Source organism: Sciurus vulgaris (genome assembly GCF_902686455.1).
Source record: "Sciurus vulgaris genome assembly, chromosome: 7".
NCBI classification, from domain to species: Eukaryota; Metazoa; Chordata; class Mammalia; order Rodentia; family Sciuridae; genus Sciurus; species Sciurus vulgaris.
In genome coordinates, this window is record NC_136467.1 from 10,426,800 (window position 1) to 10,451,975 (window position 25,176).

The 25,176-nt window shown below is 46.6% G+C and overlaps 1 protein-coding gene across 11 annotated transcripts in view; it reads right to left on the reverse strand.

Moving 5' to 3' along the window:
* The window catches only part of ARID1B (AT-rich interaction domain 1B), a 405,422-nt gene that overhangs the window by 54,095 nt on the left and 326,151 nt on the right, over positions 1-25,176 (reverse strand). For all 11 annotated transcript variants that reach the window (XM_079146755.1, XM_079146754.1, XM_079146753.1 and 8 more), the window contains 2 exons: positions 12,076-12,255; positions 834-1,161 (listed from right to left, as the gene is read on the reverse strand). In XM_079146755.1, coding sequence (XP_079002881.1) covers positions 834-1,161; positions 12,076-12,255 — 508 coding nt within the window. The remainder of the gene's footprint in view (positions 1-833; positions 1,162-12,075; positions 12,256-25,176) is intronic.

The following is a 25,176-nucleotide window of genomic DNA, read 5'->3' on the forward strand; positions in this document are numbered from 1 at the left end:
AAAAGGAGCAAAGGGACACATTTACACATTTACACACTCTTAGTTTTCATTTCCTTTTCACCAGTCAGAATCTTCTATCCTTTCTTCTGAATATAACACTGAGATAAATATCTTTTAATGTGCTTCTTTTATAATATAGTCATCTTCGTCTCATAAATTTCTGATCGTGTTGTTATTTATACAAGTCAAGTACTACTTTTAAAATTAATATTAAGAATTGGGGCTAAAAACAAGTAAGTAATAGAAGCTAAAGTCTTGCTCTATCAACTTAAACTTCCTGAAATACCATCTTTGCTTTGTTAATCACACTTTGGTTTGGATGTAATCATGCCCAGGAAAAAAAAAAAAAAAAAGCAGCATAAGGAAATGAAGTGTATAAATCCTACACAAATACTGAGACCAACACATAACACTCACATGTACACATGCAAAGTTTCCATTTTACAAAGATTCTTATTGTAGGTTAAAAAAAAAGTGGGGAACATGTGTCTTTTTCAATGATTTAGATTTTAAATGTTTTGCCTTTAGTACTTCCTGCTCAAAACTTGTTTTAAATGAAAAACTTTGCTATGCACCAGAACCCCGTTTCCTGGTTGCGATGATTAGCCACAGACATTTTTAAGACACCTCCCACAACTGATGAGCCTACCACTCAGACTCCTTCCTCAGTGGATCATAAAAACACGTCTGTCACTCACTTCTCTGACTTTATGGTACAGTGTATATCTGACACAAAAAGGATAGCCAAATGCAAGTGTGTTCTACTATTCTCGTGTCCGCTGCCTGGTCACGTGTCAGTACAGAACCTGGATGGCCGGGTCCCAGTGGCTTACCTGCTTTGTGCTGAGTTTGCAGCAGCCTGCATCACGGCTGCAGCAGCCTCCTGTGCCTTCCGGTTCACGGTGGGCATCGGCGGCCCCATGCCCGGCCCACCCTGCTGAGACATGCCAGGAGAGCCGGGGGTCACGCTGCTCATGTTTCCAGGAAACGGTCTGTTCTGCATCCCAGCTGCCGGCATCCGTCCCAGGGGCATAGCACCACATGGCTGGCTTGGCCCTTGTCCATGCATCTGGCTGTTGGCACTGATACCCATACCGGGCCCTGGGCCACTGTAGCTTGCACTGGGCACCCCACTATACGTTGGGGGTCTGGAGTAGTTACCTAAACAAAAACCAAACACAGATTAAAGGTTTTTATTTAGTCCTTACACTTGTGAAAACACTCACTGGAAACACTTTCTGTTCGACAATGTGCTCACCACAGAGCAGTAATCATGGTCTGTCAGCCCTTCCTGTTGGTGCAGATGAGGCAGCCAATCTCAAAACATGCTTTCTCTGCACATTCCCAAGGCCCAAGGAGTGAACACAAAGAGAAAGAGTCCCCTGTCCCCAGGCTCCTGCAATGCTGAGGAGAAAGGCAAGCTAATCTTAAAATGGGATACAAGCAATAAGCTTGCTTCAATATTTTTATACTGTAACCAAAATCACTGTTCTAACTCCCAAGTCTTCAGAGGAGGGCCATTCTGAGACTGGTCAGTCCTAGGTCAACAGTTATGGTAGGGCAAGTGCCCTGAGGGTCATGTTAGCCTCCAAGATTGTATGGGGGGTGTCATGTGGGTCACCTGATGTTAGTCCAGCATGGCTTTTCTCCAAGTTGGAAACAACCATTTGAAATTTTGCCTGGGCACCCAATGAAGTGACTAGTTTGTGCTTAGGTCCCAGATCTTATGATTCTAGCACTAGTGTGACACTGGGCACAGTGAGATGGTGGCATGAGAGGAAGCAGGCAGGGTTGGCAGTTGGAACAGGAACCACGACGGTACCTCCCAAGCCTGCCTGCACTGGAGGTGCTCAGAGGAGAGCTCTAAGGCTCTGCTACTTGGTAGTTTGGTCCCTTCTTCTTCCACACCTTCTATTCAGATTGCAGGTATAGGAATCAAAGTGAATTAAATGCATCATGATACCACTTCAATAACAACAACAGCAGATGTTAACCACTGAACCAGTGTGGGTCGCACACCTGGTTAAGTGCTCTGCCCCTGTGAATTCATTCATTTCTCCCAATAATCATGTGAAATGTAGATAATGTAGATATCACCACTTACTTAAAAGTGAGGGAAATCAAGAGCTAGTAGCCTGGACTGAGATTCAAGCAAACGGACACTGGAACCCACGTGTTCCGCCGCCCAGGCACATTGCCTCCCAGTAAATCATGGTTGAAATTGAAGATGTAAAAAGACAGAGATGTTTGTAGAATATGGCTCAGTTTCTCAATCAGTCCTTAGCACTTTCTGGAAGATTCTTCCCATCCATCAAACAATATGCAATTGTATGTGACATAAAGTTGGATGCCCCTGGATTCCCACACTTGGGAAGCTACGATCTACATATGCACTGAGCAGAATGGTCAAAGACAAGAAAAGACACGAACGTCAAACCACAAAGACTGAGGCAGGAGTGAGTCTGAGTGGGGCTTGGAGCACCCTCTGGGGCAGCGTGGTAGAGACTTCTCTGAACAAGCAGTTCTGCCCTCCCTGACGATGCCCCTGGGTAACCTGATCAGTTTCCTTCCTCTTCCCATGAAGCAACGACAATCCTCTGACACCCTGCACTGGAAGGGCTGTCAGGACTGAACACGTGCACAGCAACCTGAACATGAGCAGGAGGCAGAGGAGAGGAAGGGCCCCTGTGAACCAGTGGCCAGCAATGCTGCACAGGGCGAGAGAACACTCAGGACAGTCACTGAGGAGCTGCTGGGGCTGGGGCGGGGTGGCGGGGGGAGGCCAGATCTGCAGGGCCCCGTGGGCTTCTGCACCGGGATGCACCCCAAAGGTGAGGAGCTTCTCAATTCTGCAAAGAGAAATGGATTAACAATGACAAAGGCAAACTCTTAATATTTACTAGGTACCAGGCTCAGTTCCAGTGTCTTTGCGTGAACCCCTTGATTTCCATGAAGCCCAAGAGTAGATGTTACTGCCACCCTGGTTTAGGACATGAGGACCTAAGACGCCGGAGTTAAGTAATTTGCCCCATGGACGTTCGGCTGACAACTGGAACCACATGGAACAACCAGGAAGGACTAAGGGAGGCTGAGTATGGCACAGAGTCCCAGCAGGTCACATCTGACCCTGGCCTCTTCCAGGTTGAAGAAAGAGCATGTTTAATGAACAATATTACCACAATCGTAAAAACAGGTTTTCTTAAACACAACACATAAAGCAGCTTCACCTCCAAATCTGCAAGGAATTCAACAGAGTTGTGCTTATCGGGTCCTCACTCTTTGCCAGGTGCATCCTGCGAGCCTCCTGCTTGGGCTGCCTGTGAGATGTGTTATTACTCACAGCTGATGTGAGGTCACTGTCATGTAGACTGTGGGCCAGCACCACTTTTTCTGCCAACGGCCAGATAGTTCATCTACCACTCTGCAACACTGCCACTGCAGTCCAAAGCAGTGACATGCCAGTTACGTACACAGATGGGAGGGGTCCAGCCATATGTTTACTGCGAAAACAGGGAGGCTGAAGCAGGCCACAACCTGCTGACCTCTAACACAGACTGGCCGTGGGGCATGGTAATAAACTGCTGCACTAGTGAGAACCTGAGCCTGTTCGAGTCAGGGGCTTCTCTAGCCTGAACGCCTGGGAGGCCGAGGAGGAGGCCGGAGTGCAACAACGGCAGACTCGAGGGAGACACTGGAGCAGGAGGACCCCAGTGCCCAGATGCACCATCAGGCTGAGGCGCCAGCTCCCGATACTGAAACTGCCTCCACACCAAGACACACTGTACTTCAGTCAGGCTGTGCAGGAACAAACTTACACTGTTTTCAAGGAAAAGGTTAGAAAAAACTGAAACTTTACCAGCTGCAAAGTTCCTCACAGAAAGTGCTGAAGTTGTTTTGGAGTCTCCCATCCCCGGGAAATAGCAAACCCTTGGCTGGCAGCTGGGGCCACCTTGGTGGAAAGCCATCTTCTGTACCCCGGTGGGCCAGGCTGCAGGGCCCTTCCTCCTCCCTGACCTCACGGCCTCCCTCCCAGGTTATCTGCAGCAGTCAGTGGACTACAGTGCTCCTCTGTGGCTCTTGCTCTTATGAAAAATGAGCGTGCTCACTCATAGTTGCACGTGATGAATCCGCACGTTCATGGATGACTTGGGGCTACTACCTCCCTCCCCAACATTAGATACATGACTCACTGGTGAGAAGCCTTTTTCAGTGAAGACATATGTGCCCACTGCTTTTGAAGGAAATGAAGTAACACTTTAATCTGGTAGAAAACAAGCATTTAGACATGGCTATGGCAGACTACACTCCTAAAGTGGTTTTATTAGACAAAGACGGTTCCTGATCTTGTCTGGCTCTTCTCACAGTTACAACAGAGAAAGGCTGGTACTCCCCGTTCTTTCACCTCAGGTCTAACTGGCAGACAAGGGCTGTATCTTAATGAACACCAGAGGGAAGAGGGATGGGGACGTCTGGGCACTCTGCACCCTACCCCAGGCGCTCTCCCCCCAGAGGAAGGAAAGAGCCCAGAGCTGTGCTTCCCACCTGGGGCTGCAGGCTCCCCTCCCGGCAGGAAGCACTCTGCATCCAGGTGGGGCAGGTGCTGGGGCACAGCCACTGCGTCCCCCACGCAGGCTTGTGCATACACTTCCAAGGGCCGATCTGGGGCTGGGCGGCCAGGTTATTTTTCTCCACTCTGCTGGGTGGACTCAAAAGTGCAGTCCATGGAAATGTTCTAATGAGAGAGGCCTCATTTGAGAAGAGAAAGACAAAGTCCCTTTTGTTTTATTTAAAAAAATTTTTTTAAATTTGTTCTAATTAGTTGTACATGACAGTAGAAGGCTTTCCTCCTTACACTCACGTGCCTGGTAAAAACACTTCCGAAAGGCTCCAAGTGGCTTCTGAGGCATCAATGGATGAAACACAGGCTTTCAGAGCAGTGTCTGAGCACCGGTGCTGACACTTCCTGGCAGGGTGACCTTCACGAGTTATTTAACCTTTCTGCACAGCTAGTACTGTCACCTGGAGACAGGTGATGCTAATGGAACAGGTAGTGTGACTAGCACAGTATGGGCAGGGCTGCCTCATGAGTGATAACTGCCATCACCGTCATTGCCAGCAGCCTTCTTGAAATGCTCCTTCCCACCAGCCTCTGAGGATAAGTGGCTGGGGCAAAAAATGACCCCCCACTTGACAGCATATCTTCCTTCCCAAGATAAACAGAAACCAAACGTGTAAGCCAAGCAAAATATGAGAGGAAAAGCCAGGAATGAGGAGTGCAATCTTATTTCCATGTTTCTCTAATAGATTAGTAATTTGTTGGCACCAGCTCTGACAGAAAGCAGATGGATGCAGCATTAAGCACAATGAAGGCAGCAGATGCCGGGCCAGCCCACCTCAGCTGGACTGGTCTTGCAGCCAAGTCCGAGAGCACACAGTTTTCAAGTGGGTTCATCTTGGCACACAGCTTTGGAAAATTGGTCACCAAATTAATTCAGACTTCAACCCACCAGGAGTTATATTCAAGCACAGATCGAGGGGAAGTGGCAGCTAGACTCTGTTGAAGTCGTCACCATTATTTTAGGAGGACTGCAGATCATTTTGTATCTGACTACAGAACATTTGAATTTGGTGGTCGTAACCAATGTTTCAAGCTTACTGTTTTTATTAAGCTGCTAAGCGTTCCCACTCACATATGAAATCTGTTTCTCAGTGTCAATCATTCAGCAATTATGTATGAATGAGTACAATGAGCAAGGTTCTGTAGAGGAGGATAAAAGGAGGCACACTTCATAAGCGAGACCAGAGGAAACGAACCATGGGCTGTGTTAGGATGAACATTTGTGAATTAGGGTTAAACATGCATTTGCCTTATTTTAAAGCCAATAATGTTCAGCATTTTTACAGCCGTTTACTACATGATATGGTCATATTTATTGAGATATAATTTATATAGAGTAACAAACATGTGCAATCCCACAACCACCAGCACAATCGAGACACAGAATATTTCTACGAAAGCAAGAAGTTCCCTCTTGTTCTCTGTAGTCAGTCCTCAGTCCAAGCCCAGCCCTGACCAGTGAGCTGACTTTTATCCCTGTAGTTTTGCCACTCTACGACATCACGTATGTAAGAGTCACGTGGGACGGCCATTGGCATCTGGCTACCTTCACTCAGCATCACACTTTGAGATCATCCTCACTGCTGCACATATTAGTGGTTTTCCTTTTACTGATTCTACTCTGTCAACATTGTTTCTAGTTTTTGGCAATTAAGAATGACTGCTAAAACACTTGTGATGGGTCTTTGTGTGGGTATGTGTTTCATTTTTCGTGGTAAAACCCTACAAGTGCACTTGCTGGGTTGTATGATAAGTGAGGGTTTAAGTTCACAGCAAATAGCTAACTACGGCTGTGCTAACTTGTGTGCATTCCCCCAGAACACTGTATGAGAGCTCTAACTGCCAGGACCTGATACTGTCAACTGTTACAAAATATTAGCCATTCTAATAGGTACGAAAGAGAAATCACTGTGGCTTTGATTTTCATTTCCCCAAGGACAAATAATTTTGAGTATTTTTATGTGTTTATTTGCTGGTTACTGTATTTAAGTAAGTTACTTTCTTTGTTAAAAAAAAGTTGTATTTTTTTAAAAACTTCATCCAACTCTGTTTCTTCTCAGACCTATCACACAATGCTACTCTTTAGACAATGAAATAGGTCAAGCAGTTAAGAAGATCAAAAATATAGGTCAAAACCAGAGTTGACTTGCATTAAATCCTACTGTTTGTGGGAATAATTCATTGAACTGACATTTTCCCTAGATCAACATGCATTTACATAATTCTTAAAAAAAAAAAAACCCACATAACCGCCATATCACACAGAGTTCATAAAGGAGGGGGGCGGTCAGAGCTACTATCTTACCTTACTATCTTACTACCTTCACTGTTGGTAGGATTTTCTCATATATGTGACAATTAACTCCTCTAAAATTTAAGAAGTAAAGCAAATTCAATGCAGAAAACACAGATGTACATAAACTACATAGACAAAAATTAGCCTAGTTTCCCCTCCCAAAGACCAGACTCCATGCATTAAGAGTAACTCTCAGGCACTGAACAGCCAGCTCAGTACCCATCAAGCATCCAGCAGGGTCAGGAAGGACAATAAGGAGCTTTACCTAAGTCACACTAATGCTTTTTTCGTTTTCTTTTTCCCTTCCTTGAGAGGGTCTCCATCAGCTGCACAGGTCGGTCTTGGACTCATGATCCCCGTGCAGCTGGTGCCCAGCCTTTTTTTTTTTTTCCTATCCCATTTAAGTTGATTTGCACTGTAATTTTTTTGACTTTTTAAAAAACCAATTCACAGGTTTTGATCAAATCATGATTATCAGTCTAAGAAAAATTCACACTTAAATCTTGTGACTGATTAAGCTAAATTTAACATCAAAGGACTTGCTTACATCAACCTACCTTTGGTAATAAAATGATCTAATTCCATTTCTGGTTTTTTCTAACATTATTAACACAGGGGTTTAGAATATTCCTTCAATAAAACAAAACAGTATAGAAAATGGATTATCCTTTTGCTTCCAACTGTCAATTTAAACATAAAACAGGGCTCAGGGAACAAGAAGCTACAATCCCAAAGTGTGTTAGGACCTGTTTCAAGAAAAACGTGGAATGCAGGGGAGCAACCAGCAGAGACAGCTGTTGGCGAGTCCAAAAACAATGGTGCCCACCTCGGGCACCATGGCGACCTGACTCCAGGTCACAGCTCAGGAAGCAGGCACCCGTGCACCTCCCCTGTGGAAGCCAGGAGGAAAAACAGGGACCCAGATTTACAACAGTGGAGCCAGAACCCTGGATCATGCACGCCAGGGGCTCACAAGAGACCCTCAAAAGGGACAACTTCTGATATTTGGACCTTGTTCCTCCAGAACCAAGATAGCTTCAATATCATTACTGTATAATTCACTGCTTTGGAACTGCATTCATTTCAACTTAATATGATTTTGCCTTTGCTGAATTTGAGAAAGGAAGGGAAAAGGAAGATTTCAGATGGCTTTTAATTTATTTTAAAGAAAAATGTTTAAACCCTTCTGAAACACACCTTTTTCCAAACTGAGAAGTAAACTGTCCATCAGACTTACCTGCCTGGAGGTCCTCTGCTGCCTAAAATGGACACTACAAAGCGAAGGCACAGCACCAGGCTGTGTCAGTGTACAACCTGTGCAGCATGCCCAGACGCTACTGTACCAGCAAGGAACAACTGCGAGAATCTACTTTCAGGACTGTTGTGACCTGCCTATTTTATTTGTAGCAAAATCACAGCCAGGTCCTAAGGACTCTTTGCAATTAGTGTCAAATACACAGAGTATTTGTAGATGCTCAGATGTGACAGATGTTCTTCTAGAGAACACAAAAATCAAACTAGAATCTTTGTCCTTAAGAAATGAAAGGGCGATGAAGGTGAAGCTGATTCCAGCTCTTCTGTCATGAAAACCCACTTATTAATGATCAGGAGTCATTCACCTAAGTTCTTTCTATTTATGAAAGTGAGTTCCTATGGCCTCTCTCCCTGCAGACACTTTGCAAGGGCAGTCACTGCGTGTGTCTCCTTGAAGGTATGGAGGTCTTACCTGGTGGAGTAGACCGTGATTACATAGTCCACACGTTCAAGCTGGCTCCTCTTATCTGTGTGTGGCTGCTCGGATTTTACAGTACTGCTGACACTTCCCTTCTTCACTTCACAGGGTTCTTCTCCTGACCCCGTGGGCGCTTCTGATCTATCTCCACGCCTGTGTCCCTGCCATGTTCCTGGCTCCTGAGGGCACGTGGCAGGCCTTGCTTTTGCTTTCCATGAGGCCCATGAATGAAGGGGGCACGTGAGGCCCGGGACGCAGTCAGCCAGTGACCGTGTGAGAGGCTTCTGAGGCCACAGTCCCTTGTGTGAACCTGGCTCTGCCAGGTGACCCCGTGGGGTTGTGGGTCAATGACCAACCTCCTCGAGGCTTCGGTTTCTGGTTCACAGATGGGATGTGCTCTGAGGGCCTTCCCCGCACCAGGGGAGTGGGCTGGCCACGTTCGTCACTGCCCACCCTGGGGCAAGTGCTGACCGCTCTGTGCCTCAGATTCTTTCTCAGTGAAGCTGTGTGACAACATGGCCTGCCCCACAAGGTGCTGTGAGGACAGAAGGGGACCCACATGAAGAAGCCTGAGTAGGCCCAGGGCAGCGACACATTTGTTAACACAGGCTCTGGATTATCAAGAACAATTTTGGAGAAGCTGCTCCTGACAAAAGTACAAACGGAGGTAAAAAGTACCTTTCTGAGTGCTCTATAGATACGACCTAAGAAAAAGTCTGAGTTCAAGACAGGACAGAGCTAAGGACACTTGCCATTTGCACACGTGTCTTTCCAAAGAAGTGAAAACCTAAAATGGGAAAATGCAAGCAGAAAGTTTTCCTGGTAATCTGAGTAGGTAATTAAGGGGAAGAAGGAAAGAAAATACCATTTGTGTCCCCACCTCAAAGGACCACGAGGAGAAAGGCAAAGGTAAGAACGCTTCCTGAGCAGCAGAGTCCTCGTGGCCTGTGTCCTCTCCTGCTGAGGCTGGGCTGTGGTTTGGATTTGAACATGAGAAACCTGGACACTGGTTCCAGTCCCTGGCATCAGCGCCGGTGAGGACCCCTGACGGGGTGCGCCTCGGAGTGACAGCATGTGCTGCTGTGTGGAGAGTGGGGGGCACGTGGGGCAGGGGGTGGGGAGGATGCCGGTCGTGAACATCACTCTTGCTTCAGGTCACTCCTACTGCCAGCCTGTGTTAGAAAGCACACCTGAAGAACCCCCGAGACGCCTTCTCTCGGGAGGATGGCGGGCTCCAGGCTGGCCGACCTCCCAGCCAGACCCCACCAAGAGAAAACTCGAAGGGCTGGGTGAGCTCAGAGGTAAAGCGTCCCTCCGCCGTGCCAACGTCACTCCACTGTCCCATGGGGATCCAGGGCTACGCTAGTCTAAAACAGCCTGGAACTGAAGCAAAATTTCGGCTTGTGGAACGCAGGACTTGGAAGCTACTTCCAAGGTAACAGAATCCAATTTTCTCATCTTCCATAAGAAAAGTAACTCACAGAGGCGTAAGCAATATTCCAAGGACACACAGCAAACTGGGTGAGAATTTTGCAGGCTCAGTGCTCTTAGTGAAGAGTCTTCATAACCAATGATTCTAGAAAACTGAAGGATTCTTTCAAAAAGGAAAGCCATTCCGTGGAAATGGTCCCCCTTCTATCGCTTCCACAGCACAAGCTCAAGGTTGATTCACAGAGGCCTGGGTGGATGGCTGGAGGCGGTCTGTCACTAAGCAGAGGAGAGGCTCCATGCCTGACTGACTGGGGAGTATCTCAAAGGCCACACAGAGCCCTCAGGGTGGCAGGTTGAGGCCTGACCCTCAGCATTCAGCCCTCTGTCTGAGAACAGAGCTGCAACCTTGTCTCCAAGCACATTTCTGAGAGGAAGTCTGCGTTTTCCAGGCCCACCACGATTTTAAGCTGCTTTCCAAAGGCCTACAGTTTTCTCTCTGTGACAGCTAGAGAACAGTGAGGGTGGCAGCAGGGCAGCGCCCAGGGGAGTCACCACAGTTCTGCCTCAGGTCACGATGACCTGTGCAGACAGGGACAGGCAGCCATTACTGTCAGCCAGGACAAATTCCAAGGCTTGCTGGGCTAATAACACGGAAAACCCTAGGACGCACGCAGAACGTGGTGTCCAGGTGCTCTGCCCGGGTGCACACGTGCCAAGGGGAAGGGTCGTGCTCTGGGTTTCCTAATACAGACGCAGCTGGAAAGGGGAGAGAAGGCAGCAGAGAAAGGCAAGGACACAGTGCAGTGCCGGCAGCTCTGGAATGGCAGAGGACAGTCCTCATGACCAAGACAGACTGACCACCCCCGCAAACTATAACTACCATGCCCAGAACGACGGGGCTTTCCGCCACGCGCCTGGGCCCCTCCTCAGTGTGGCCCGGCTTGCTACAGACACATGGCTCTCTAGGAGGCTGTCCCGCAGAGGCCGGGAGGGGCAGAGTGCCAACAGAGGGGTGAGCAGCCCAAGGCTCTCGTCTTCACCTGGAGCGTTCGCTTTTTAGAAGTGAGGAAACTCCAGGAATTGTGCTAGATTACCTCATTCTCTAAATTATCCATTAACGTCTGGTAAACAAAAATATAAAACATGCTACGTTCAAACGTCCTACTGCCCAAAAGTGACTTCAAAAATGCACATCTACATCCAGCTCAGGCGAAACCTTGATAGAAGGACTTTATGCATATCTGACAAAACCTACAAGCGCTCCCGGGAGGGTGGACCTGCATGGGCATCTGGGCATGCTCTCCTTTCCTTCCCGCTTGAGGATGTGCATCTGCGTCAGGCTCTGTCATGTCTTCTAGGAATCGGAAGGTAAGGGCCAGGGAAGTGAGAAATGCCCCCACTTGCTCAGCACCCCAAAGACAGGCTGGCAGGCTGTGCCAGGGGGACACCTTTCTGAGCCAGGAGTCCATGATCCTGAAGGGGATTACTGAGAGGAAGGTACAAAATTGGAGTCCCACAGATGAACCCTAATAAATGAGAAACTTTCTAAGGGTAAGGCTTGTGTCCTTTTCTCCGCACGTATTTAGAATGACACTGTAGAGACAGGTCTGCCCCCTTATTGGTGATTGTTAACACGAGGAACACTTACACAGCGTCTGATGTGCAAATACTTAAGGAACAGAGGCCGTGGTTCTTCCCAGCGTTATGGACAACTCAAGGACAGTGGGTCTGCATTAACCTCATCACTGTCAGGCACCAAGGGAATCTTTTTTTTTTTTTTTTTTTTTTCATTTTTAGTGGTAGATGGACATAATAACTTTATTTATTTTCTCATGTGGTGCTGAGGATGGAATCCAGTGCCCCACACACGCTAGGCAAGCGCTCTACCCCTAAGCCACAACCCCAGCCCCAAGGGAACCTTAAAGCACACCTAAGACATTAAAACTCTAATGGTCCAGAGCATAGAAAGACTCGTGCCGCTCACTGAGCCGCATTTACCTTGGGGTCCATACTGGCTCATCTGCGGGCCGTAAGTCCCACTGGAGTTGCTCTGCTGAAAGCTACTGATTCCAGGGTGCACCTGGCCCCCAGGAGAAGGATGAGGTGACATGGACGGTCCTGTCTGCTGCGGTCCGTACTGAGACATCTGAGGGTTTCTTTGTGTGCCTGTCATAAAACCTATGTGGAAAACAGATGGAACATGTAAGCACAGGTGCTTCAAAATCTCTGCACGCACAAAAACGGACACAGGATTGTGCGGAGGGTCCTTGGGGAGAGGGCTGGTACTGAGTTCCCCACAGAAATATCCAAGGACATCTCAAACCCAGGTGGGGGATCTGGGAGGGTGCCATGGGTCATTCTGTCCTAATCCTGAACTCTCATTAGAGAGCTCCCCCGAACCCAGAAGATGGTGAACTTGACCTGGAGAGAGGAGAAGAGGAAGAAAGGCAAGTCACTGTAACGGCTCCTAAGGCAAGGCCCTGAAAGCACGCGCAGAGCTGGGAGGCCTGCACATGCGCAGCTCCTCATCACCTCTGCTCAGAGTGAAGGTCCCGCGCCCGCCCCCCAGCTGTCCACTCCCCTCTGAGCTCCAGAGCAAGAGCCGTCAACTGGTGTCCTGAGCCACTCGCGGCCCTGCCAGCTAATCACGCTGTCCCGTTGCAGGCGAACTGCAGAAAGCCCTTGGAGGCTCCCCAGTGTTGGTGGGACTCGGATGCAAACACCTGACCCAGTCACAGGTCCTGCACGGCCCGGCAGCTGCCTCACCTCCCACCCTGCGGTCTCACAGCCCTGGCTCTTCCTTATCCAGCACTTGTGACAATCGCAAGCATGCTATGCTACTACTGTTTGGCTCACGTATCACTGCTCTTCCCCACTGAGGCGTAAGTCCCACAATGGCCAGGGTCACACGTGGGCTTACTGCTGCATCCCGAGTGGTCTCTCGGGGCTTGTGGCACAAAGCATTGAAAACGAGCCTTGTTTTCTTTTTTTAAAATGAATGAAGGTTTGATTCTTTAGGCACACAAGAAAGTGCTCAGCACAACACGGTAGGGGTCATGCAGTATTTTAAATGGATAAAGAAGATGAATCTTTACCTGACAGTTTACAGAACTACGATGTCAGGTGCGCCCATGTGCCAGCAGCCAGGGCAAACACGAGTAAGCAGCATGCGCCGAAAACTCATCTGGACAGAGCGCGCCTGAGTCGAGACATGTTTCTAAGAAAAGCTTATGTCATTAAAGTAGCAAACCAACAAGGGGCAGTCTGAGAAACAGCTCTCAGAACCAAGCATTTGTGCTGGTCACTGTGCCCGCGTTGCCAAGGGAAGGTCCTAGCTGGGGCGAGGAGGGTTGCTCCTGCTCTACAGGAGGAGCAGGGCTGCAATTTTCAAAGAAAACCGACTGCAGTGGTGCCGGGTGAGACAGGCTCCATCCAGGGCTGCGTGAACTTGGGAGGGTAAATGGCACTTCGTGTTTACAAAGGCCATGGTTTACATTTCAGTAAGAAAAAAAGAGAGAGGGAGGTATCTTTTAACATTGCTTCTGCCTAAAGAGATAAAAGTAGGTAGAGCTAGTCTTTATCATCCTATTTAATTTATTTATAAAGATAAGCCTTCTGAAATTGGGCTCAATTGGCAGCTCCCAGATATAAATCATCACAGAAAATGTTTGCTTTTTCAAATCTGAAAACAAACAGAAATCAGAGGACTAAAATTACTATAAGTGATTGCTTCTTAAGATGTTACATGAAATATTTATCTAAGCTTTACTATAAAATTCTCTAGAGTTTCAGATACAGCCTGTTTGAATTAAAACAAAAAATTCCAATTCCACACAGACTGTGTGAGTTTCTCTCCTGACTGCTTTCCTCTTTATTAGCTAGTAAGGACAGCAACATGGGTCCTTTAGCATTCGATTTCACCTCGATCAGAAAGGTGTCCACGTGAAAGGCCTCAGAAGCTCCAATGATACCCTACAGCCAACAGTGGCTGTTGCTTCTGGAACCTTTCCTGCAGGTTTACGGCTTATTCAAGTGAGTTCTAAGAATTCTCACCTGGGCAAGCTACTTCTTTATTTTAGACTATTGTTCAGTACTTTATTTTAGACTATTGTTCACCTCACGTGAACTATCCCAATGATCAAAGGAATTTTGCAGAAAAATCAAGTTTGTGAAAAGACTTTAAAAGGAAGTGGAATCTGAAAGCTCGTTTAAATGCAATGCTCAGGTTGTAGCTCTGTGGTGGAGCACTTACCCAGCACGTGTGAGGCCCTGGTTGATCCCTAGTACTGCGACACAAACAAAACACCACAAATGGAATGTGTCACAGCACCGAATTCTGTAACTTAGGGAAAAGTTCTATGAGGCATGTAATTCACCTCCTCAAATAGAAATTAAAACTGGAAAGCTAATTTTCCACTTAGAGGAGCTTCTTAAAATCTTGTCTATTTTCCACAGGAATCACCCCTTTCCCTGTGATCCCCAAGACCACAAAAGGGGGAGGTGACCATTTCCCTGCTTCTGTCTCAGCTACTGCCATCTGATGCACTGGACTGCCAGCAGAAGGCCTGGATTACAGTGCTGTGCCTCCAGCTCAGAATTTCAGAGGCGGCAGATGTGTAAATACATATCCTGCAGTGCAGACTGAACCAACTGCCTGTGTGACCTTGGGCAAATCGTGATCTCTCAGAGCCTCAGTTTTCTCATCTTGAAATGGAGGTGAAATTCCTACATGGATCAACTCTACAACCCGTGAAAGCGTTCCTCATCCTCAAGACAGACACGACAATGCTAACGTTCTGCTTCATAAACCGCCAAGAAAACCTCTTAACTCCAGCACCCCATGTGTTCACGTGTAGTTTCCAGTCAGAATGAACAAGCTGGTTTTTATTTCTACATCCGTTTTTTACTTAAATACACGGGACCCACATGGCCCGGCACCTGTGTGACTGGAGGGCTTAGAGGGCTCTCCTGGGTGATCCTCCCGTCCCTTCTCCTACCAGAGGCCTGCCAGGGCAGCGGTGTTTCCACGCAGCCGTACAGAGGTATTTCAGGACTCGTGGCTGTGCTGTTTCTCTCCCTGATCAGGAGTCCACGTGAACAGTGCTCAGTGGACCTCTTGGTTCCTGTTCTAGAGCTGTCTGTCATCTGCCTGTCCGTGCTGTCCCTGAGCACTCCCTCCCATGCAGCAGGCAGCTGCCATCGCCCACCAATGGAAGTGCCCTGCTCTGCAGGCCCATGGGAAGTTGGCCCTTAGGTTTGAGTGATACTGGCATCAGCTGTATATTGTCATAGCTGCAAAGTTACAGGACCTGACATGCATCTTTGAAGCCACTTCTACTCCGGTAGCATCGAGAAGGGCTGAAGGGGAATAAGGTTCAAAGTTAGAAGCCAAATGAGAGTTACAGTGATACACAGTTAAATGGCAGCAGTAATCCCACTAAAGAAGTCTTCAATTTTTAAAGGTTCTAGAATACTGCCATAATTTTTTAAAGCAGGTTGATGAAAAATAAGGACTGACATTAGTTGGAAAAGAGGCACTTCCACCTTTCATCCTAAATGCAGAAACTACACAAGTCTATTGCTTCCTCATCTGCAAAGTGGGGAGTTAATGCTAGGCTCACTGGGTTAATGTGGGCTCAAGACCACACCAATAGCCAGGCCTGGCATGGCAAAGCTCTCAGGAAACGTCAGTGCCTATGACGAGCATGTATTCCAAAGTGGGACACAGGCAGGAGAGGCAGCCCGGGGCTTTCTCTCTGCTGTGCAGCTTCCATCCAGCTGCACAACCTTCAGGTAGCCGCGTCCTCGGCTACTAGGACACAGGTGGCGCTCAATGGTACCAGGGCCACTTCTGGGAAAAATCTAAATTGGGTCTGTCATCTCCATTTATATTTGGGGTAGTTCTTTTTGTTGTTGTTGTTTTGAATCTTTATTTTGACTGAAATAAAGGTTTGAATGTTTCCCCCCAGATGGGAGGAAAATCGAGTCCAGCCCCCAATCCTCTATCTATGGAGACAGAGCTGGTTGTACTTCACTTTTAGAAAGTCATCATGGAATGGCAGCTTGTGCCACGTGGGCAGCTGGGAGAACGCAGCTGCAGCTTTAAGGAGGCGTGAGGTTCCCGAGTCGTAAGCCACGTGAGTCTAGGAAGCTGCTTTCTAGTAAGGAAAACCTAGGAAGTATGAACTGAATTTCCTGCACATTATGAAAATATATTGAGTTATTAAAGGTACTACAGAATTATATGTTCCAAATAAATATCACATGGGAATGAACTCTGGACAAAGTACTAAATTAGACAATTATTTTATGTATTATGTAAAACAGTGTTTCTCAGGTATTCCATATGAAAATATATTTCATCTATAATGTGAATGTATACAGATTTTTTAAAATATATTTTTAGTTGTCAATGATTTATATGTGGTGCTGAGAATTGAACCCAGGGCCTCACTCATGCTAGGCAAGCGCTCTACCACTGAGCCACAACCCGAGACCCCATACAAGGGTTTTTATAATTAAATTTACTGTTTTTAAGTTCTGCATGATGGGTATAAATATCACAAAAATTAGTATTACCACACCATAAATTAAGAGAGTATATTTTTGACATAAAAAATAAGCTGCCCTTTAGGAAAAGACTTTCAAGCAAAATCTGTTTACTTAGAGAGAAGGTAATGTGTCAGAATAGGAGAAACACACATTGATCTGTTTGGAACCAGAAGATGTGGGTTAGAGGCTGCCTCCACTGATCCCCACGTGGGACCTGTGGGCTCTTTTGTATGAAATAGCAAAAGCACTTCTTGCCTTGGCTTACAAGATTATTCTGAGAATCCAACAAGAAAAGTGTATGCAAAAGTACTTTTCTACACTGAAAAACACCACGGAAATGCTATACAAAGGCATGACTATTGCCTTTCTAGTGATTCTATGAGTCCTTTATTCATTGTGTGAGTTCCAATTTAAGCTATCAAACTGGTAACTCCATCTACGATGTTACACTGATCTTCTACCAGCATGCCTCAATTTTACTCTAACATTCATGGAACTATGAAAAGAATAAGAAAAAAAAAATTGTAAAGCAAAAGATGTGATCCTTGCACTCAACTTAAAACTTTGTTGACCAGAAAACAAATCTTATCCACAATGAAAAGTGATAAAATTACAAAGCAACTTAACAATTTTATATGAGGAAAAAATAGTAACATCTTAGTCAATGGTGATAACTTCCTTTACTTCTCTTTATCATTTTTAAAGTGCTGGTCTGGGATATTAAGCAAGGAGCAAAAAACAGTGTCTGCCTCAGGGAGCCTCCACTCTAGTGGGAGATGGACATCCAACAATTCAAAGCAAGTAAGTCTGAGTACTAAAAAAGAAAAGTACAGGTGGCGTCAGTATCTGGGGAGGGTCCACTCCAAACTGGGGAAGGCGGGGGATTTCCTTGAAGTCATGTTGAATCTGAGTCCTAAGCCACATGGAGGAACATGGAGGAACCAAAGCCCCCGCACTCCCAGAGGTCCCTGGGGTGCCCTTTCATTTAACACTTCACCCCTTTCTCCAAACCCTCCCCTGGCTCAGCTCCTGAAGGTCAACCAGGGAACAACTGCGCCCAAGAGAAGCAGCGAGACCTCTTCCAACTCCTGCCTTTGGCCCCTGGGCCCCTACCTTGCCCTGCCTCCCGTTCTCCTCTCAGAACGAGGCTGTCTTCACATGATTCTGCCCCACATCCTCTCACCTCTCCATGGACCTGGCAACAGGGTTTGTTTAAGACCTACTCACAGAAAGCAGGCCACACTTCCCAGCCCAACCCACACGCCTTTGGCATTGGGCCCCTCCCCTCTCCTGCCTCATCCGACTGTGCTTCTGTCCCTCAGGAGCTCTGAGCTCCCTATAGGTACTAGGTTGCTTTGGTCCTACAAGTCTATGCAAATCCTGCCACTTAGGAAATATTTCCAGGTAGGGTGCTAGGTATACAGGTGACGCTTAATGAACATATATCATGTGCTAAAGTTTGCTCATTATTAGTTCATTTAAGTTTCGAAACAACCTAAAGACACCGTGGCTCATAGAGGTTAATTTGCTGAGGTTATGTACATTTTTCAAACTGCGGTTCACGATTAGGAAACTGTTGCTGTTGACATTCCCGAGACGGAACCTAGGGTCTCACACATGCTAAGCTCTACCACTGAGCCGCATCCCTATAAGGAACCTAGCCATGGGAAAGATTCTTTTATTTTTGTTTTTTTAAGGTGGGGTTTCAGATGTTGTTCAGGCTGGTGTGGAACTTCTGGGCTCAAGAGATCCTCCTGCCTCAGCCTCCATACATCATTTGATACACTGTGCTTCACAAAACAAGTTTTACCCTTACTATGTGTAATGTACTCTGATATTTTACTTATCAATAGGGAAAGAAATTCACTAAAGGGAAGCAGAAGGTGAAAGCAAGGTGCTCTGCAGCGCCCCCTGTTGAACACACTGTGCCTTGCAGGCCTTCGCTTCCACTTCAGCCTTCCCCAGGCTCCTGCCTGCCACACTGCTTTGGCCCTCAGGATACCGGCCTCCTTCACATGCATGGACAGTGGCCTTATGTCAGGCATTGTGGAGCTGTCCCCACGCAGTCATCTATGTGTCTGGCTCTCTCCCAGACTGAGCACCTGAGTACTCAAAAGCTCTCTTCTCCTGTGTCCAAGCAGGGTGTCTAGTGCGGAGTTGGACAGATCCATATGCCCATAGTGAATAAAAAGGCAACTCCATTCTGGATCCATTTACTTTTACTGTGCAGAAGCAGCTCAGTGGGTCAGACTGTCGCTCCCTTGTTCCCCCTGTGTTCAGGGCATCACTGCTGAAGGAAGGACTGTCGAGAACAGCAACAACCAACGGGTGGCAGAAGGAAAGGAAAGGAAAAAGAGGCCTCTCGGTCCAGAAACCACCACACGTCCTTCGTCCGCCTGTTAGGTTCCTCTGCTCTTCCCAGCCCTGCGTGGGCCTGAGGAGGGTGGGCCTGCGGGCAGAGCTCAGAGTGTGGTTGCCCTGATAACAGTCGGGAGCTTCTGGCAAGTTCACAGTCAAGCCCAGGTTCCTTCTCCGACAGGAACCTGCCTCATAAAAGGAAGTGAGGCGATGTGTAAAGCACGGGCACAACACACAACAGGCTCAGTGAGTGACGGTACTATTAGTCACATGATTTTTAATATAGCCCCCCATCTACTTCTGCTGGAATGACTCCAAGTTTTCAAACTTGTCTCCCTTGCCGGGTTTCCCTATAGGCTATTCATCAATGAAGACAGAAACTGCCTTGAGGGTTTGGGCAGTGGTCACACCTCTGTGGTGCGCTGTGAGACCCTGACCCGTAGCCTGAGGCCCGTGTCTCTGGGACCTGTTCCACGCCTCTTCTACCAGAGCCAGTCAGAGCTGAGGGGCAGCTTGCCTCACATGGCTCACTATTCAGACAGCACTGCACCTCTACAAATAGCTGCTTCCAGAAATAATTGACCTGCCACGTTATTTGGCTCAGAAAAGCAAAGCTTAGACTCTCTACTAAACTCTAGGAAGTACTGATTATCTCTCATGGCCCAAGATTCGGTGTACATCCTTCCTGGCAGAGAGGGAAATATGGGGAGGGTGAATGAGAGGGGGAAGATGGGCAGGAGGAGGGGAGGGATAGAGACACAGATTTCTATCAAGGGTCTGAACAGATTCTCAAGATAAAGAGCAACGCTCCTGGCCCACAGGATCTCAGGCACCATGACAATGGCTAGCTTCACAGACATCTGTGCAATGGATTTATCAATCCTTGAGGGTTTTATGCAGGGTTTACAGGAAGACCCAGGTCTGACATAGGGAGACCTGTCTCTTCACAACTGTAAGACCCTGTCCAGGACAAGGGCATTTTGCTGGCAGCTTCCTGCTGATCTTGTGATTCTGGGAGAAATCTCGGGCAGCTTCTTTTCACCATCTGATAAGAGACCAACAATCTGTATTCCAAATGTACACATATTTAATGACAACTTGGTAATTTTTTGAACTCTGATTTCCAAATATCCAATAGCTAAAGATAGCACAGGGGACACAGGGTTGCCAGGACCTGACAGGGAGGCATTTGGTCTGCCTTTTGAAAGCACGGTTTACTTAGGGTCATTCTCCTATGGTAGCAACCTTACTAGCGATGGAAAACCTCAAACCAATAATCCATTCTTGTCACGTGGTAGGTCTAGGAAAAAAGATATTCATTTTGCATTATGGAGACCCAGTTTTAAAGATTAAGCCAAGAGATAATTTTCTTTCATCAAATAAAGAAAAATCCCTTCATTACTCTGGGAAAACTGGCCTACATGAATCAGCAGTTCTAAAATATTTATCTATCTTGTTTTTTGGTACCGGAGATTGAACCCAGAGGTGCTTAACCACTGAGTCATATTCTCAGTCCTTTTTTGTCCTTGTTTAGAGACAGGGTCCTGCTGAATTGCTTAGTGCCTCGCTGAGTTGCTGAGGCTGGCTTTGAACTTGCGATTCTCCTGTCTCAGCCTCCTGAGCCACTAGGATTACAGGTGTGATCTATCTTTTTATTATATGACTTTTTAAGACCTTTCCAACATTTTCTTTAGCACTAATGTATTTGTGATTTGTTTAATGGATGTTTTCCCCAGTTTTAAAGAAATGCAACGTATGATTCTCTTATTTGCAAAAAAGAAATAAGGAAAGATCGAAACTTAGTAGTCTCAAAATGTTTAAAGCCACTGATTTATGAAGTCATTATAAAAATTTTCCAAATAAGAGATGAAACTGAACTCAGATTATTTCTGTGCCGTAGGGATATGGGAAAAATTCTTTTCTGGACAAGACAGATATAGCTGATCTTCAGAGGCACTAAAGAGTTATCAAAAACAGAATTAAATTACATTTAAATTTAAAAAGTAAACCTAGGCCCTAAGGTATATTTGTGGTGCACTGATATAGGAAACTACCAGGAAGCTCCATGAACCCAGATATGCAATGACAGGTAGTCAAAACTCCAAAACTGGCATGTGCTTGCCTTGCATGTGCGAGGCACTGGGTTCGATCCTCAGCACCACATAAAATGAAACAAATAAAGATGTTGTGTCCTTCTACAACTAAAAAAAATATAAAAAACAAAGAACTCCAAAACTGTCACGATGGGTGAAAGTACCATTCAAGGAAAATGTGCTTTTGGGTTGAAGGACGTTAGAAAGTGAATGTAGAAGCAGGTAAATGAACAGTGAACGAATTTCCCAAAATTAAACTGAAAGGAATTTGAACACGGGTCTGGGCCTCCAACTGTGTATTCTTTTCATCTTCACACAACACAACATATCCTGCAACATTAATTTTAGAGTCTTTAAATTCTGTTGCAAAAAAAGCAAGCTAAGCACAAAGCCCAAGTCATGGTTTGTCACTACATGAAAAAGAAACAGCCAGGGAAGAGCGCCCGGCTGGTGTAGGAAGCCAGGATGGAAACCCCGAGGTCTAATTTCTCCACAGGTGCTTCCTGTGAAGCAGAGAGCTCCACGCAGTCAGGACCCCAATAAGATACCTGAGGTTCCACGTGTGATCAAAAAGCAAAGCATGGTCTCTCTGTAGCACATGGACAACTTATTTTCATGTTGGCACCTGTTAAAAACTCACAGAATGACTACCTTGCTTCTGGAAGCCAGTTCAATAAAAGATGTCTTGCTACATGTGTGAAATGATGGTCACAAACCACCCAGTGTCTCCAACCAGAAAGACAAGTCACTGCTCTTCACAAACAGGTCCCATTTGGAGAGAAAAATAAATTTCAAAAAGTATTCTTGGTACATTTTAATATCCTCAGTATTTATTTTCTTGCCTGCTTCTCTTCACAACACGAATTGCTTTGAGGAAGACAGAAACTAATGGCCCGTTCAAGGCTTTAACCTGGGACCCCTGCGTCCTACCAGCTGTGCTATTAGGTTAACCGGCAGAATCGCTCCCTCTCCTTTTCCCGAGCCTGCAGTGCCCCACGCATGGGGGCGCACACCACAGCAACGAAGGTGCCCCTCCACGACAGCCCTTTCGGCTACTGACTACCCTCGAAACCTCGACCATCGATCACTGAGTAAATTAGAATCAGGGGAGGAATCAGACTGACTACCAGATGGCAGATGGGGACAAAACATCCAGCCTTCCCATGCGCACATCTTCAAAATTTTAGCTGCAAAGGTCGGTTTCAGAGCTGAGGGCAAAGAGAGCATACGTATGTCTCTGTGCTGGAAGGAGCAAACAATCTACTTTCTATGGACTTTCACCCCCGCTCACACGTGGGCTAGATGTACCTGATATTTATGTTTCACAATGCCATGCAATTTACCAACTTCAGAGACAAGATCTCCTTTGACCTTTGTAATAAGTTCACGGTATACTCTGATCCATATTTAAGGGAGCAGAGATTTAATTAATTTTGTCCCAGATCACAAAACTGGATAGTGTACGGTTTCCACCTGGACTCAGATCTTCTGAATCCAAAGCCCTGGCAGACTGTCTCTGGACCATGACAATGAGATGGCCCTGGCCCTATGGAGCTAGCTCAAGGTGCTCTGGGCCTGCAGCGTGCAGCTCTTCCTCACTGCGTGTGGCTCTGAGCAAGCTGCCTCCTCCTGAGGCACCTGACCTACAGGGGCAGCATTGTGTGGGGCACTGCCTCCTGCCCGCCCATGTGCCAGGCTACCAGAACCTGAAGGATCAATACGCTGGTCCAGCAAGACGAGCCCCAGGGGGTGGAGCAGAGACAGTGTGGGAGGCAAAGCACTCCAGTTGGAGAAAGAGTATATAAAGGTCCTAGAAGAGGGTCAATATGGCAGGAGGATGTGCCACACAGTGTGATGAGAGCAGAAGAGGTGGGAGCGGGTAAGGAAGGGCCCTGCTAACAAATTAGTGTGCTTCTCTGCAAGGCAAAGTTCCTGAGGCAATTCTGCTCTTTTGGACAGACTGTTCGGGAAGAGGCATGGAAAGCGGACAGGAAAAAGAGCCAGAGGCTGCTGAAGGGGCTCGGCTGGCTGGACTGGGAAGTGACAGTGCAATTAGAGCTGCAAAGGTGTAGAAAGCACTGCAGTCCAGTGGGGAGGTCACTCAGCTTGGGGAAGAAGTGGGAGAAAAAAGCTTCGAGCATGGCCGCCAGCTTCCTGGTTGGGAAAAGGGTAGACTTTCACTGTGGCAAGGAACACAAAAGGAGCAGGGGAGACCCACTGGCAGAGATGAGTGCAGAACACACAGTGCTGAATTCACCTCGCCCTCTCCCGAGGAACGGCGAGCAGGTCAAGGGTGAGAGTCAACCATCAACACCATCCTCTAACTGCCGATCATATACTGATGGCATACAACAAAAGCTGGCAAAATTATGCTTTTAAAAATATTTTTTTAAAAAGACAGATGATTTCCCAATGAACATCAATTGGTTTTCACAGTATGTGACATGTCTTGTCAGCTTTCTGAGGGACCTATGTCCGGACAGTAGTTCGGGAAGGGACTTCATGGTAAGCCCGACACGTGTGGTGCTCAGACCACACCAACCTGCTTTGGCTCGTTCCACGGTCCAGCCTGAAGACAGAGTTCCAAGCTCGAGGAGTTGGAAACAGCTTCCAGAGCGAAGTCCAGGTACCCGCTTTAGTATGGAGCCTCCTCCACAGGCCATATAAAAGGGATCCTCAAGAGCTGAGGCTGAATAGCCCAGCTCTGGGGCGAGGAGAGAATATCGGTAATGCTTTGGACCAGCCGATTTCCCTACAGCGAGCAGACAGTAGGAAAGGGAACAACCTTCTCTGCAGAATGAGAAAGAACAACCAGGCGGATTAAGAAAACATTTCCTGACAACCAGCATAACCTGAGAAACACCCCAGCACCAAAGATTCACTGTTCTGTTTAAAAGTGAGAATTCAGTAGAAAGAGGAACAAAAAAATTTCTGTAGTTTGCAGAACCAGAATAATTTTTAACAAATATTAAATCCCAGTTATCTTGGCAGTCTCCTCCATTTCAGGGCCAACTTGTTAAACCATCCTTGATGATTAAGGAGTTAGGTCGATTAAGATATTCAGAAGTAGTTTTTAAATTTTCAAAACTAACTTATGGTATAAATATCCTTTGAAACAAGCTGGTAGAATTAAAGCTTCAAAGATCATGAGTATGTAGTGAAATATTCCTGGATCATAAAGAGCATGGGGTTGGGGGGCAAGGTGGCCTCTGGACATTTCACTTAGGGCCAGACCCTTCTCCTCAGATAGGAGAAGTCCTGCTCAGAAGGACACTACAGCTGTCCAGCTGGAGAAGCATTTCTGGGAAGAAAGGGGTAGAGGAGCAGATGCAAGAGCTAAATAATAGCAGTGACCTAAGAGGGAGAAATACCATGTCAGAGCAAATGATCTATTTGGGCAAAATGGTAAGCTTTTTAAATTTGAGAACCAGAAATGTTCTAATGTCTGGCTGTTCTGTGCTTTGAAAAGACTTGCAGTCCCTGGAGGACGTGAAGATGGGGTGGCTTGCAGCCCTCCAGCTCAGGGGGTGAGAATACCACCAGGAGCCAGGCTCTCCTGTGGATGCGGGAACGCCAGGCAGAGCACAAACAAGGATCAGTCATGTCCTCAGCCAGCTCCGCTGATCCACAGGACACTGAACTCATTCTAAGAGAGCTCCCCCCACCCCCCGGTGATTTAAAAATAAAAGATCTGCCCTAAGCATATAGAATATGACTAGGAATCTTATAAGAAACTCTATTCTGACTGCAAAGAAGCTAAAATACACCATTAATTGGTGGGAATAAAATTATACCAAAGCAGTTAACACTTGGGGTTAATAGAAGAAAAAGAATAATGAACACATATACTATTAATTAAGTAAAATACTTAAGTTGTAAACCCCAGACTCCTGAAGTACAGAAATTCTAATTTGCCGTTTTGGGTGGCACACAAAGAGGACATCAAAATGCCGTCCACACCCCGCTTGCAATGTGCTCTTGCTGGGTGGCAGCACTATTTATATTTATAAAAATGCGACTACTGATAAACATCACTTTGAGATCTGGTTCCAAAGACCAAGTTTTTGTGACTCTGTTGACAAATAGCTGTCAAGGA